This window comes from Haliotis rubra, unplaced genomic scaffold (assembly GCF_003918875.1).
Source record: "Haliotis rubra isolate DU_JTF1 unplaced genomic scaffold, ASM391887v1 Scf296, whole genome shotgun sequence".
NCBI lineage: Eukaryota > Metazoa > Mollusca > Gastropoda > Lepetellida > Haliotidae > Haliotis > Haliotis rubra.
In genome coordinates this window covers 824678-841215 of record NW_025766964.1, presented here as the reverse complement: position 1 = coordinate 841215, position 16538 = coordinate 824678, and the positions used below count along the sequence as shown (strand labels likewise).

At 40.9% G+C, this 16538-nt stretch overlaps 1 protein-coding gene across 1 annotated transcript in view; it reads left to right on the top strand.

Moving 5' to 3' along the window:
* The window catches only part of LOC124282231 (double C2-like domain-containing protein beta), a 101926-nt gene that overhangs the window by 51713 nt on the left and 33675 nt on the right, over nt 1–16538 (top strand). The window contains exon 2 of the mRNA XM_046718186.1: nt 2028–2179. Coding sequence (XP_046574142.1) covers nt 2088–2179 — 92 coding nt within the window. The 5' untranslated portion in view covers nt 2028–2087. The remainder of the gene's footprint in view (nt 1–2027; nt 2180–16538) is intronic.

Here is a 16538-nt window from a genome sequence, read left to right as displayed (position 1 = left end):
GTAGCCTTGTGGTTAAAGCGTTCGCTCGTTATGCCGAAGACCCAGGTTCGATTCCCCACTTCGGTATAATGTGTGAAGCCCATTTCTGGTGTCCCCTGCCGTGATATTGCTGGAATGTTGCTAAAAGCGTTGTAAAAGTATGCTCACTCACACACTCACTCACTCACTCACTCACTCACTACATCTTCAGTACAGTTAGAATGATAGAATGAGCCTTCAGTAACCCATGCTTGTCGTAAGAGGCGACTAACGGGATCCGGTGGTCAGGCTCGCTGACTTGGTTGACACATGTCATCGGTTCCCAATTGCTCAGATCAATGCTCATGATGTTGATTGTTTGTTTGGACTCAATTATTTACAGACCGCCGCCGCCATATTGCTGGAATATTGCTGAGTGCAGCGTAAAACTAAACTCACTCACTCACTACATTCTCAGTACAGTTAGGGTACAGACTAATCTTCTCCCTGTTCAGTGCAACTTTAAGTGACTGATGATAAAGACTTTACTGTTTCACTACGCCTTTAGACAGAATTCTACTGTAACATTTAATGGCTGATGCTATCTCTTCCATCCCTGCCTGAATGACAGCACACAGCAATAACATTGTCTGCCCAAGTGTCTGCTGAGTAGAAGGAGATTGTAACACTTGCAAGGGACAAGTATTTCAGGCTCTCTGAATGCAGGTTCCCTTTCTTACTTGTTATTTAATACAATACATTGAATTCATTAAAGCAGTTTGTCTATTTAAGGCCTTCAGTTGGTTTTAGTGACATTTCGTTCATAAATATATGTATGTTTGTTAATATGTCTGAGAATATCTACATCATGAACATGACATTTTGTTTTTCAACTCCCCTAAATCTTGCAACAGTATCTATGGGAAACTTATTGATTTTGTCTCAAATTCCCTCCAATCTTGTTTTAGTATGGATGAAATATCTATAAGAATTTTATGTTACATCTACCTATCATAACATTTAAAAACTGGTTTAAATGCTGTCCGTTTTGAAGGAGTATGGTTTTGGAGTACTTAGAGCTAACTCTGTAGAAACATGGCTGACTGATTTGGCTGATATTTCTGTGTTGGGTCAGAATTTCTTTACTCTGTGGGACGTTGGGGTAGCCTAGTGGTTAAGGTGTTTCATATGTGTGCAATGTGTGAAGCCCATTTATGGTGTCCCCCTCCGTGATATTGCTGGAATGTTGCCATAAGCGGCGTAAAACCCAACTCACTCAATCACTCCTTACTCAGTTTTACCCATGAAGATCCTGGTTAGAATTCATCTTCAGTAACCTTGCTTGTCGTAAAAGGCGACTAATGGGATCGGGTGATCAGGCTCTCGGACTTGGTTGACACATGGCATCGATGCTCATGCTGTTGATCACTGGATTGTTTGGTCCATTTTCAATTTTTCATAAACCGCCGCTATGTAGCTGGAATATTGCTGGGTGCGGTGTTAAGCCATACTGCTTCATATTTGCCTGGGGTGGCAGAGTATCCCAGTGGTAAAGGCGTTCGCTTGTCATACTGAAGATGTGAAGATCACTCACTCACTCATACAAAATGTATTTGCCAACATGATTTGTTTTCATTATTATTCAATTTCGTTGCTCTGTTCAAACTTTCCTTAACATAATCCTCTTGAAATTATTGGGAGGAGACTATTTAGATTGTGATAATCTGTATCAAAATTGTTTCTGCAATCGGGGCGGTGGGGTAGCCTAATGGTTAAAGCGTTGTCTCGTCACGCCGAAGACCCGGGTTCGAATCCCTACATGGGCACAATGTGTGAAGCCCATTTCTGGTGTACCCCGCCATGATGTTGCTGGAATATTGCTAAAAGCGGCATAAAACCAAACTCAGTCAGTCAGTCAGTCAGTCAGTGTTTCCGCAATCTGTGTCAATATTGTTTTGGCGTTATATCTAGTATTGATATCCCAAAGTTTGGTCTGTTTTTGTATGAGCATCACATTGTATTGATTCTGTATGACAGTAGTGTTATCACAAGGTATGGTTACATTCCAGTGGCACTCGTGACTGATCCTAAGGAGCGTGTGACCAGGAGACCGTACTACCCATCAGAAGATGGGGGAGTTTGCCAGCAGCAGCGGAGGGGGAGGAGGAGCCCTCGACAGATGGGTGTGTCCCAATGACCGCCAGCTGGCCCTACGAGCAAAGTGAGTACATGTCCTTATTCTGAATGTCAGTGTGTCTATTGTAGCGAAGAACAAGACTGATGTCGCTGCACCCATTGTAGTGAAGTATTTGTGTTGCGTCATCTTTGTCTATATAACGTTTTAGGTTCCTTTAGGGGCAGTGGGGTAGCCTAATGGTTTAAGCGACCGCTTGTCACACTGAAGACCCGGTGTAGCAGGCTACATAGGCGGATCCAGAGGGGGGGGGTGCAGGGGTGCGCAACCCCACCTTTTGTGCTGAAAGTTTGTTTAATGACCATTCAAACTCGGGTGAAAATGAAGTGTGCACCCCCCTTTTGTTCAATAGTGTGCACCCGCCCTTTCTCAAAAAGCTGTATCCGGCCCTGGGCTATTTCTTCCCCGGTCTAAACTTTCCACGAGAGAATCTGGCCTAGGCCAAACTTTCCCGGGGAGGTTTTGTCCTAGGGTATTCTTACCCCGGGGAAAGTTTGTCTTGGGCCAAAGTTTCCCCGGGGAAGGTTGGGCCTGGGGGAAAGTTTGGCCTGTTACACTGGGTTTGATTCCCCACATGGGACAATGTGCGAAGCCCATTGCTGTGTCCTCTGCTGTTATATTGCTTGAAAATTGCTAAAAGCAGCATAAAACCAAACTCACTCACTCACTGACTGATGGTCCTCCTGCAGCTGTAGTCTTTGAATCTTTGGACAAGGGCAAGACCTCTTGAATTGCTCAATTTCAAACACCATTCATGAAATGTCGATGAATCTGTTTTTAGCTGCAACCTGGTCGGGATGCTATTTGTTCTTCAAACAGGAAAGGGCAATCATGGTGATGATATGATATGATATATTAGTACTTGCTTTCCGCAATCAGACAGACATGTGGATTGGGATATTTACTGTTTTTTTGTGGACAGCACTCTTGTGTTAATTCAATAGCAAGAGGGGTGGTGGGGTAGCCTAGTGGTTAAAGCGTTGGCTCATCATGCCGAAGACCCGGGTTCGAATCCCCACATGGGTTCAATGTGTGAAGCCCATTTCTGGTGTCCCCCCTGCTGTGATGTTGCTGGAATATTGTTAAAATCAGCGTAAAACCAAACTCAGTCAGTCAGTCAGTCAATAGCAAGCCATATGTGTCCAGGTCAAGGTCTAAAGCAGTGGGGCGGTGGGGTAGTCTAGTGGCTAAAGCATTGGCTCGTCACGCCGAAGACCTGGGTTCGAATTTCCACATGGGTACAATGAGTGAAGCCCATTTCTGGTGTCCCCCGCCGTGATATTGCTGGAATATTGCTAAAAGCGGCGTAAAACCAAACTCAGTCAGTCTAAAGCAGCATACACTACACCAACACCTATGTGGGACCAGTTTCTGGATGTCTCCTTCAGTCAATATTGCAGTCCCACCATGATTGTATAGATGTTAAAGTACAACAGACAGTGTAATCTGAAAAGATTAATCCCAGGAGGCAAGGTACAACCGTCTCAGGAAGATCTCTTGGAAATTGGAAAAATACATATTTTGCTAAATCACAATGAAAATGAAAAATAATGAAATGAATGGCTGCATATGAACATCTATTTCAAGAGGTTAATAGTTAGAAGAAGTATTCTTGAATATGGTATAGTGTTATATAGTTTTTAGACAAAATTATTTTTCTGGGAAAATAAGAATAAAAGAATGTGGGCTGGGAAGGGAGATTTAGAGAGTAGAGTATTTCCAGTACTGAGGTGTACTGCATCTGTACTCTAGCTTCATCCTGTTTTAGGGGCGGTGGGGTAGCCTAGTGGTTAATATATTAGCTCGTCACACCCGAAGACCCGGGTTCTATTCCCCACATGGGTACAATGTGTGAAGCCCATTTCTGGTGTCCCCTGTTGTGATATTGCTGGAAAATTGCTAAAAGCGGTGTAAAACTATACTCACTCACTCACTTATCCTGTTTTATAACTAACCTTATCTGGTAGAGGTTGGTATAGTAGTATAGTTAGTATAGTAACCTTGTCTAGTGTCCACGGCACTAGGATCAAGACAATATTTGACAGTTCCAGTAATACTGATTCTCCCCCAAATTCCTGCCCAATTTGGAAATATCTCCTCGCCAGCGTGTGAACCAGACAATGAGAGGTTACCACCGCCCGGAGGCCATTACGGACCATATCCTTCCTCTCAGTCCTTCCCTCGGCCGTCATCGTCCAACCCAAATCCCTGTCAAGTGGTCTCAGCGTGGACAGCCCCGCCTAAACCTTTCCTAATTTGCCCAAATATATCTTGTTTGAGTCGGATAGGTATTTGTTCAGCCCCATATGAGATATCATTTGTCTGGGATGAGAGCCAAATGCTATATTAGATTTCCTTTCCACTGAAGCCAGACCCGTCTTGTCTTGGAGCGAAATGCGGGAATTATAACCCAGCCAATGGTGCATTATTTAATGTATCTAATCACAAATATTTATCCAGTAGGTCAGGGGTAGAGAAGAATATCCAGCCATGCTTGTAATAACCTGAGGCGCTTTGGCCATTATTTTTTGTGGGAGACTATTGATTTTTGGGTGCTTCACCAAGCTTTCTCTGTAGCTGTTCTAGACTTATAACCATTCTCTGTGCATGGTTCCAACATTATCTACCATGGCAGAATTACTGTGATGCCAGGATGCCTAATGATAACACAGTAACACATTCCGGAGCATGGGTACCTCCTGCTCTAGAGCTCTGTCCTTACAGGGAGGCAGCCTAGCCTCAAACATACCCGTCGGAGTAGTGAGTGAGTGAGTGAGTTTACATTTACGCAGAACTCAGCAATATTCCAGCTATATGGCCACGGTCTGTAAATAATCAAGTCTGGACAAGACAACCCAGTGCTCAACAGCATAAGCATCGACCTACGCAATTGGGGTACGATAACATGTGTCAACCAACTCAGCGAGCCTGACCATCCAAGTCATGTCACCTCTTACAATAAGCATTGGTTACTGAAGACCAATTCTTTCCCAGATCTTCATGGGTGACGTTCAGAGTGTTTGACGCCTCTAGACAGAGGACCATGTGGTACAGTGAAAGATAAACACATCCCTATCCATCCTGTGTTGTGTGTGCATGTTTCCTAACATGTAATGTTGGTTATTGCTCTCAATAAGCAGATCGATAATCAAAGCTGAGTAATCGTAAACACGACCACAAAACTCAATGTGGGCAATAGCAAGTTTTACAATCGAGGATACTTCCTGTTGAGCCTAGTGGTTAAAGCGTTGGCTCGTTACGCCGAAGCCCCGGGTTCGAATCCCCACATGGGTACAATGTGTGAAGCCCATTTCAGGTGTCCCCTGCCGTGATGTTGCTGGAATATTGCTAAAAGCGGCGTAAAACCAAACTGTCAGTCAGTCAGTCCTGTTGAGACATGCATACAAGTATTTTGATTACATTGCAGTTTTATGAGTCAGGAAACTGCGCCAGTTGTTTATGTCTTGAACATAACAATAAGAAACATACTTTCTAATGTTTAATTTGATTTTGATTTTTGATGAAAATCAATTAGTCTGCCGACCCCATCGATAATCATGTGCGCAAGTCAGATCGACCGATTGACTGATTATTCAATCAGTCACTCCAGCACGAGTAATATGCATGATTTTTGTGTTGTAAATATTCCTCCTGTGAACCACTCCTGCTGCTGAAGTTCAGCTCGGACAGAGTGATAGAAAGTTAAGCTTTCTTCTTTCCCAGACAAAATGCCAAAGTTGCAAAAAATATATTTTTAATCAAAGTTGGTGTGGTTTTTCTTATTCGGGATTGTTCAACCTCAGCATAAGATTTTCAAGCAACTTTTAGAGTTTTCAGTTGCTGCTTGTATATCCACCCCAGGGAAAACTAAGGTGATTGTGGAATAAAGAAAGCTCTCATCTGTACGGACAAAACAATTCAATTTGATTAAAGTGTACTTCATGCCTGTCTAGTCTGCAGACAAGCAGATCCTGTTGTTTTAAAGTGCTGCTGTTACAAAATTTACCTGCTTATGTTGCTAGAATTGTGGGCCGTTGGGTTTGTTTATTGGTTAAAGCATGCACTCGTTGTGCCAAAGACGTAATGTGTGAAACTCACTCACTCACTCACTCACTCACTCACTCACTCACTCACTCACTCACTCACTCCACTCACTCACTCACTCACTCACTCACTCACTCACTCACTCACTCACTCACTCACTCACTCACTCACTCACTCACTCACTCACTCCTCAGTGGTAAAGACTAAGACCTGCATTGATATTTTGTCCCTAATAGCTTGTTTTAATGACCCTCTTTTATATTACCTGGTTATTTTATGAATATTTGATGCTCTATCTGGATATCCGGTATGGAAGTTGCAAGAGCAAACCAACAGAGAATGATGTTGCTTTGTGGAAACTTCCTTCTTGCATTTGGCAGCAAAGCTGGCCCAGTTATATTCCGCACCATTGACTCTGTGGCTTCCTGGAGTCTTCTAGAAACTTCCCTGGGGTGGTTAAAGCATTGGTTCTTCTAGAAATTGTGGTTCAATCCCCATGGGTACAATGTGTGAAGCCCATTTCTGGTGTCCCCCGGCGTGATGTTGCTGGAATCTTGCTCAAAGCGGCGAACCAAAGTCAGTCAGTCTAGAAAATTGTGATAACCTAACAAAGTCAATGCTATGGATACCTAAGTTGTGTGTTAGTTGTGTGCTGTAGTTGTGGAGGTACATCTTGTGGTACTTTTTTGAACTGCCGATTCTTTTTAGGCCAGACCAATTTATTTTCCTGTTTTATGGATCCGATCAATTAAAGAAATATTGCCCGCTCAATACATAAAATCCTAATGTGGAGTTAGACACTAAAACACCGGAATCTGTTCTCAGAGACTTTAAACAATATTTGTGTTAAAAATCAGTGGTTCAAGCACCTCAGCGAGTGTGAACTTAAAAAACAATGCCTTTGAAAAACTCATGTGGGTTTTTGCTTTGACTGATGATTTTTATAAATATTTTTTTCCCTTCTGCCTTTAGGTTTTCCGAGGACAAAAATCTGTAAAACAAGAAATAAAATTGGTCTGGCCCTATTGACTAATTTAATGTGCTTCCCAACTAAATTTGGTCATACATGGTGATAATATAAGTATCATATCCTGCCTTTCCCTTATGTATTCTTGTGCCAAACAGTTATACGTGGTGATATGAAGAGCATATTTCAAGTACCTAGTGCAGTTTGATGTTTCTCTCATCGAGGGACATGAAAAAGGTGATATGGAACAAGTGAAAATGTCACAAGATGACAAATACATCATATTTCACTAGACATATAAAACATTCTGTTTATTGTATTCTTCCAAGTTTTGTATTAATAAATATAAACAATAATAGATTAATGAAATCCAGCTTCTCCCAACTGTAAACTTCAAAGACCGTTTATTTATTTGTTAAGGCTCACAGACAAGCCATGGTTCGGTATTTCAAAAGATAAGAAAAATTGAGACAACACATTTGTTTCAATTACTGTCTTTTTATCTTTATGTCTTTTTATCATCATTTTATGAATAAGATCAGCACTTGCAATAGCATCCTTCAAATGATAATTTTGCTCATAATGTGAACCTGAAAGCTCTGCTGGTGCACCAATACATAAGACTCACGAACAAACATGGCGGGCTGAGGGAAAGAGAAGGGTCTGATTGAGATTTACTTTTTAACTTTTTTGACTATTTCCAGTTTCGGTAAGCTTCAGTACGGATAATGACCACTGTCAATCAAGTGAAATGAAGTCACTTGTACATAAAGTGACAGTTTCAAACGCTGAAAACTCTGAACAGAGGTAAACTTACATAGTGAAGTGGGGAGCACAGCAGAGCAAGGGAGAATCACTCAGTTGAACTTGCTCAGTGCAGGTGCACTGTATGACTGAAAAATTGGCTGATTGGTGCAAGTTTTTTACGCTGGAGGTTGGTCATCCGATGCCTATGCTTGCTGACCAGCTGCATCTGGTAAAATGCACATCACCATCTATTGTGTTGTGCAACAAGATACTGGATAGAAAACTTTGTTGACCTATGAGTGAGTGAGTTTAGTTTTATGCCGCACTCAGCAATATTCCAGTTATATGTCAGCGGTCTGTAAATAATCGAGTCTGGACCAGACAGTCCAGTGATAAACAGCATGAGCATCAATCTACACAACTGGGATACGATGACATGTGTCAACCAAGTCAGTGAGCCTGACCACCCGATCCCAGTAGTCACCTCTTACGACAAGCATGGGTTACTGAAGATCAATTCTAACCCTGATCTTCACAGGTGTGTTGACCCATAAAGTAGTTCAACCAAAGTGACATTTTCACTGTAGTGAACATGTCAAATTTCCATCACTGCAGTGAAAACATCACTTTCCTCAAACATACAAATCTCAGTCTTCCCGAATTAAGTGCATAATAAATATCGTATCCTGCCTTTCCCTAATGTATTGGTCTGCCAAACGTCCAGTGGGTCAGACATGGGGATAAATATCATATCCTACCTTTCTGTATTGTGGCATTTGCTAAAATAAATATGACATGGTGATATATATCATAGTAAGTAAATGGAAGCCAGCTGCTGATGGCTGACGAGGATTTCATTTCAGGATTAATGTACACCAGACAATCTATATGTTCTCGTTGTCACAGTCGGCCAGATGGTTAGAGTGTTGGGACTCAGGGACTGCTATAGATTCTCTGATTCACCTACAGTTTATTATGCTTAGTCACAAATATATACACAGCTGTCCCACTGAATTCCTTCATTAAAGGATGATAGCCAACAGTGATGGTGTTTAACAATCCTAGATTTCATCCAATATTCGTGGAGGCAGTGTTTGCCCTCAACCCTGAAAAGCTGCAGGCTCTTTGGACCCAGAACCACCAAATGTTGTGGGTCCTGATCAGAATGGTAGGCCCTATATTTTAATATGGAAATAATACTCTTACTTATTGGGGATGAAAAAAGCTGTCGGCCATAAGGACCTGCCAAAAACAAAAGCTGTGGGTCCGAGTGTTTTTCAGTTGGCTTCGGGCCTAAGGACCGACGTTAATTTCGAGCACTGTGTGTACAGTCCATTTGAGACAAGATGATAACGATGAATTGCAATCCAACACAAAAACAAATCGACATAAAAGAATCAAACCAACGCGGACTGCAATAAAAACAACAGACCAACTCTATAAAAAAAAATTCATAACCACAAGACATCTCTTCTACTAGAATCTGACTTCACAGAAAGTGCAAGCTGATGATTCAGTCAAACTGAGTCACTCGCTGAGTCAGTTCTGAATTTGTGACATTGGTACGACAAACTAGGTGTTAATTTGAAACCTCACTAAATCAGTCCTAAATTGGTGACATTGTTACATACAAACTAGATGTTAATTTGAAACCTCACTAAATCAGTCCTAAATTGGGTGACATTAGTACGTACAAACTAGGTGTTAATTTGAAACCTTATAAACCCAGTTGTTATTCTGGGTTGCAATAGGTCATCATCAGTATGTGTTGTTCGTAAGAGGCAGCTAAACTGATCTGGTCATCAGATTCAGTCTCTTGATAGAGAACATATTATTGGGTGGGACAGTGCTCATGGTATCACTCACTTGTTTTGTCTTGTACAGGCTAGGGCAGGGATACCAACCACTCCAATTTTGGCGGAGTTACTCAGATTTTCAAATAGAAAATCTGCTCTCCGATTTCTCTTTAAAAAACTCTGATTATTTTTTTACTGTAAACAATTTTTCGTAAGTCACTGGTGATTTATTTGAGTGAACACTGATAAAAGCATTCAGAAGCTTGAAGCATGTGATCCTTGGGTGTCGATTGTGTATATTGCGTGTTATTCACGATGAAGTTTCACAAAGTTTTTCAGAATGCATGTCATAGTCCGTATGAAAGTGAAACAAAATGGCAGAGCCGACCACATGCTAACCCCCAACTTGCACCTGTGGTGCTCAGGCCTGGCTTTCAGCCAGTTATGACTCCGTTTTCCTTAGATTCAGGGTTGGCATCTCTGCTGGGGGTGAAACAGTATGCTCTTATCACGGTATTGTTTGTATTGCAGTACAAGGCCTTCGGTTCAGTTCGGTCCGTTTCAGTTTGGTGAGGTGAGGTGAGGTGAAAGTGGGTTTAACGTCTTGCTTGAGAATATTTCGCTCATATGACGACGTGCATGCGTGTGTATGTGTATGTGCGGCTGCTTGTACTAGCCCAGACTGAAGCTGGTTTTATAGTGCTAGCCCCCTGAGAAACCATGCCGCAGTGAAGCACGAATACCCCACTGAGACACAGTATACTGACTCCGAGCCGACCAGTCCTTGTTGTACCCATTAATGCCGAGCGCCAGGTAGGGACCAGCAAGTACCATATTTTAACGTCTTTTTGGTATGACGCGGTCGGGGATCAAACCCGCGACCCTCTGCTCTCCGGGCGGACGCTCTAACCACTATACCACGGAGGCGGTCTTCAGTTTGGTATAAGATATGATCATAATGCAGAAAATTGACAACAAGAGGCAAACCTTACATTGTTTAATAACATGGAATAAAAAATAACCATAATCTCTGTTATTCTGGATGAACAAAACTGTCATTATATGACTAGATAAAAATGATGGTACGAAAACCGAAAATACTGTTTTATGGATTGCATTACGGTATACCGAACCGAAGGTAAAATACTGCGGTTCAACTAATACCGTGGTATACCATTTCACCCCAAGTATCAGGGGTGGAAATAACCCATTGCCCGACGTCCAAGTCCAGTGTTTTTTTCTGTCGGGCAAGCAAATTTGTATATCACACTGTACCGGTGTCCAGTTGACTTTCCAATATCAATTTTACATTTTTACATTTTACATGTGCCACTGTACTGGAGTACACTAGCAATTTTAAAGTTATTTCCCCCCCTGAGTATAGGCTCGGTTGTTTACAGGTTTCATTCATTTAGTTGGCATGTTCCTTAAAGAGCATTTAGAGATCAAACAGTGCTAGAGAAGTCTGAAGTAATGAGCAACGTTGGTAACTGTTTTCAGAGGACTGGCAGTGATTAAAAGATGCTGTAAATACATGCTGCTATTTTAACAGGAATCTATTTTGTAGCTTTTAATCAGTGTTGGAAATAGACATGATTGGGCATAACTTTAAGGAAGTTGATTGATTCTCTGACTGACGGAGTGTGGGAAAATGTCCTAGAAATCATCAAATTCAGCTCTGCACTTAATCACTGACACAAATCGTTCTCATTTTCCATTTTCATTTTCAGCTCTCGAATTGTAGCTGTGAAGGTTTTCAATTTTGGAGAAATTCCATACACTGTGAGAGAACAAACCTCCCAACCCCTTTCTAAGTGTGTTAGCTTCTTCAAAACGTATCAGAAATGTCTTTTTGATTAGTTTTTACATTGATCAATATTGGCCAGAAATTCTTTTGGATTGAATAGCACACAGTTTTGCTGAATATTCTAGATCTTTGCCAGTTCATCACATGGTTTTTTTAAAGAACATCGGTCATGGTGAGATATTGGCTTAAAAGCCATGGAATTTTAAACAATGCCCACGCAGTACTTAATCAATGTCACTGATAATCTGATTCAGGGCCCCATTCCCCTACGCAGCCGTGGTGCTACTATTAGGTTGTAACTGTTTAGTATGGGAGCTACAATCAACTTAGTACTGACATTGCTTTGTAGAACATGGCCCTGACTCTTTTAGTAACCCTTACTTTTAAGTGGTCGTGACTTTTAGTACGTCCTGACATAGTGGCCCTGACTCTTTTAGTATTAGTGGTCCTGACTCTTTCAGTTTTAGTGGCCCTGACTCTTTCAGTTTTAGTGGCCCTGACTCTTTCAGTTTTAGTGTCCCTGATTCTTTTAGTTTTAGTGGCCCTGACTCTTTCAGTTTTAGTGGCCCTGACGCTTTCAGTTTTAGTGGCCCTGACTCTTTTAGTTTTAGTGGCCCTGACTCTTTCAGTTATAGTGGCCCTGACTCTTTTAGTTTTAGTGGCCCTGACTCTTTCAGTTTTAGTGGCCCTGACTCTTTCAGTTTTTAGTGGCACTGACTCTTTCAGTTTTAGTGGCCCTGACTCTTTCAGTTTTAGTGGCCCTGACTCTTTTAGTGTTAGTGGCCCTGACTTTTAGTAGCTGAGACATGTTGTTATACACAAGCCATGCTGCACATGTATCCAGTTGAAGTCCCGAGAGGACATATTAGATTTGTCCTAGCTGAAGCTGCACAGCTACAGGGAGCGTAGTTAATGACCTGCTTCAATTGACGTCAATCCAGTTAGCTTTTACAAATCTAGTTACTCATGTTTACGAACACGTACGATAGATTACATCTGAATTTTATGTTAGGCTTCAAATTTGAAATAGCAAATTCAATAACGCTGCTGCTCCTGGAAGTGGCTTGGATCCAAGCCAGAGTTTAATAGCCTAGCAGGTATGATCACAGCTTAAATCGTGTTACAGTAGATTAGATTTATTTCCATTGCAAGGAATATTAGATTTATTCAGGAGAATTTGCCCATGGTGGTTATTTTTATGGAACTGGAATAGCAATCGTAGTTCATTTCTGACGTTTGTGACAATCGTCCTGTCGTATATCAGTTCAAATTTGTTATCAAATTCTGAAATTAGACTGGCAATCGAAAAACTTCAACCTTTTTATCGCCAACAACACGTTTTGTGAGGATTCATAAAATCGACACTGTCGGTTCATCCATCTGTAAAATATTGCTGGATGGGTCTGTTTGCTGATTTTGAAAACTGTGCATTATTTCTTCCCCAAACAGGGGTGGTGATGGGTACAATACGTGAAGCCCTTTTTTGTGCTGTTCCCCGCCATGATACTGCTGGAATATTGCTAAAAGCAGCATAAAACTAAACTCACTTACTCTTTCCCAAACATGGCACGTATGTAGGTCTAGAGGTGAACTGGTCGCTTTTGATACTTTGGTTTTTATTAGATATATCTTCTTCAAATTTCAATGGCAACAAGTTTCCACTGTCTAATAACGATACATATTTACTATTGCAGGAGGATATTGATGACCTTCCACTTATGTGTGTGTTAGTGTGGAATACATTACAGTCTGTCAATCAATAGGGGTAGATTTGCATATCAGCGCTGAACAAAGGACGTTTTCTTAATCATGTAGTGATCTTCCACAGCTGACAGGCTCCAAGAGAAATTCCAATATGTCCATCAATGATGACGAATCGTCAAAGGCCTTCTTGGTCACGCTGTCAGTTCCTTGTGACCAGTCACTGACTAGACAGTTGTGTATTCATATAGCAACTCAAAAATATCTACATCCATCCATCGATTAATAACAATAATTAGCTAGTGTGTATGTGTATAGAAATTTCATGCATAGACTTCCAAATAAACAACTACATGGTGAATATGAGTGGGTGAGTTTAGTTTTACGCCTCTCTTAGGAATATTCCAGCAATATCACGACGATGAACACCAGATATGGGCTTCACATAATACCCATGTGGGGAATCTGGGTCTTCGGTGTGACAGGTGAACGCTTCACCCACTAGGCTACCCCACCGCCACAAATGCAAAGTTTGTTGAAAGGGTCACAAACACATATTGAAGATGGTTGTAGATGACGTTCTAATAACAGATGCCATTAGCTATAAAGATTGATGGGGGCGGTGTTTGATAGTGGTTAAAGCGTTGGCTGTCATGCCGAAGACATAAGTATAACAAACTCCCCATATCAAAATAATTGAACTGTTTCTCAGCCCAAACAAGAGAACCTACTACTAATTTGTGATGTGTAGAGCCAACTAAGAAATCTCTCTCACAGTAAATTGGCATCACTGACAATTGTCTATGTATTCGTTAAGCAACAGCTCATCACTATCAGCAGTAATGTTTAGTCTGATTTATGTTATTCTTAACCATAATTGAACTAATCTTGTCTGTAAAAGCATATTAATGCTGCAATTGCTTCTCTATGTTTTATCCAAGATGGCGGATATTTCTAAGGGAAATATATATACATCGTTAAGATTTGCAACTTACCTACACAATTACCATGATTACGATCCGTAAAGATCCAGGTTAGGATTTATCTGCTGTAATTCATGCTTGTCATAAGGGGCGACTAGCGAGATCAGGTTGACACATGTCATCATATCCCAATTGCATAGATCAATGCTCATGCTGTTGATCACTAGATTGTCTCGTCCAGACGTCACCATATTTATTTTCAGACCACCACCATATAGCTGGAATATTGCTGAGTATGACGTTAAACAACAAATAAAACAAAACAGTTCTGTTTTCACATCTTCATTATTATTGCATTTATCCATAGCAAATTATTTGAGTACATATCAGCATGAATATATCGACTAAATGATCAGAAAGAACAAACATAGAGCTCACATAAAACAAACAAGGCAGGAGCAGAGAAACACAAAATCTCTATAAAAGAGATAGAGATCCCTATAAAAGAGTAATTTTCTCAGCCTAAACAAGAGAACCTACTACTAATTGGTGATGTGTAGAGCCAACTAAGAAATCTCTTGCACAGTAAATTAGCATCACTGACAATTGTCTATGTATTTGTTAAGGAGCAACCTTGTTAAGTCTGATTTATGTATTTCTGACCCATAATTGAACTAATCTTGTCTGTAAAAGCGTATTAACTGTATTAATGCTGCAATTGTTTCTCTTTGTTTCATCCAAGATGGCGGATGTTTCCAAAGGAAACGTATATTCCCAACAACTAGTATACATTGATTATTCCAGCCTCATCTGCAATGTAATTAAAACACTTGCGTGCGTGTCTCAACAGGAAGTATCCTCCATTGTAAACATAGTAAAACTTTTGTGGTGGTGTTTACGATTACTCAGCTTTGATTGTCGATCTGCTTATCAAGAGCAATAACCAACATTACATGTTACGGAACATGCACACACTACACAGGATGGATAGGGATCTGTTTTTCTTCCACTGTACCACATGGTCCTTTGTCTAGAGGCATCAAACTCTCTGAACGTCACCCATGAAGATCTGGGTTAGAACTGGTCTTCGGCAACCCATACTTGTCATAAGAGGCGACTAACGGGACCGGGTGGTCAGGCTCGCTGACTTGGTTGACACATGTCTCGTATTCCAGTTTTGTAGATCAATGCTCATGCTGTTGATCAGTGGATTGTATGGTCCAGACTGGATTATTTACTTATAGCTGGAATATTGCCGAGTGTGGCGTTAGACACAAACCAATCAACCAACAACCACCCTTGTACTTCTGTACATTCATTCACATTAAGTTACCAGCAGAACTGTAGAATAAAGGTTAAATAGATATCATATGTGTACATTATTTATGTCTACACGATAATTAAGTATGCTTAGTTATTGGTCTGCCAAATCAGCTATTATAAACTTATTTACGTAAAGTATTTAAGCAACTCTAGTAATACATTCTATAAAAAGAAGCCAAGGTCAGTTGATTAAGTCTTACAATACAACAATAAACACACACAAGTGTCCAATTCACTCATATACTAACCTCTTCTAAATGTAAATTTACAACCAAGAGAGATGCCAGTAGATGTGTGAAAGTAATGTGACAAGTACAAAGTGAGTGAGTGAGATTAGTCTTCATTGTTACAGACACATAGCTATGAGACCTGTCACATTTGGCATCTGTAGTCTTCATTGTTACAGCCACATAGCTATGAGACCTGTCACATTTGGCACCTGGATTTTTTCATTGTTACAGACACATAGCTGTGAGACCTGTCACATTTGGCACCTGTAGTCTTCATTGTTACAGCCACATAGCTGTGAGACCTGTCACATTTGGCACCTATAGTCTTCATTGTTACAGCCACAAAGCTATGACACCTGTCACATTTGGCACCTGTCACTGAATATGATTTTAGCAATATTCCAGCAACATCACACCAGGAGGCACCAGAAATGGGCTTCACACATTATTCCCATTTGGGGAATTGAACCCGGGTCTTTGGCGTGAGGAGCAGAAGCTTTGATATCATGTGATAGAAACAAATAATTCCTTTGACATCGAAAAGAAGACCCAATGTGATGGGAGATTCTGAAGAAATCTAGACTTGCTTCATTTAGTTGTTTAGCATTGTGAAAAGGGCTCGGGCAGAAAGTAATTGTGACACAGACTAGAAGTCGACCTTGAAGTTAGGATCTGAAATCAAAATAAACTTGACAATATGTACGGTATAAACATTTAAATCGTATTGATATGATGATGGTGTGATGACGTGGCAGCTGGTAATCCCTACTTAGATTATGTATCATTACTTCTGTGGTTCTGGCTGCAGCAACATGGTTGCCTGTGAAGATTTCCAGACACGCCCTGAG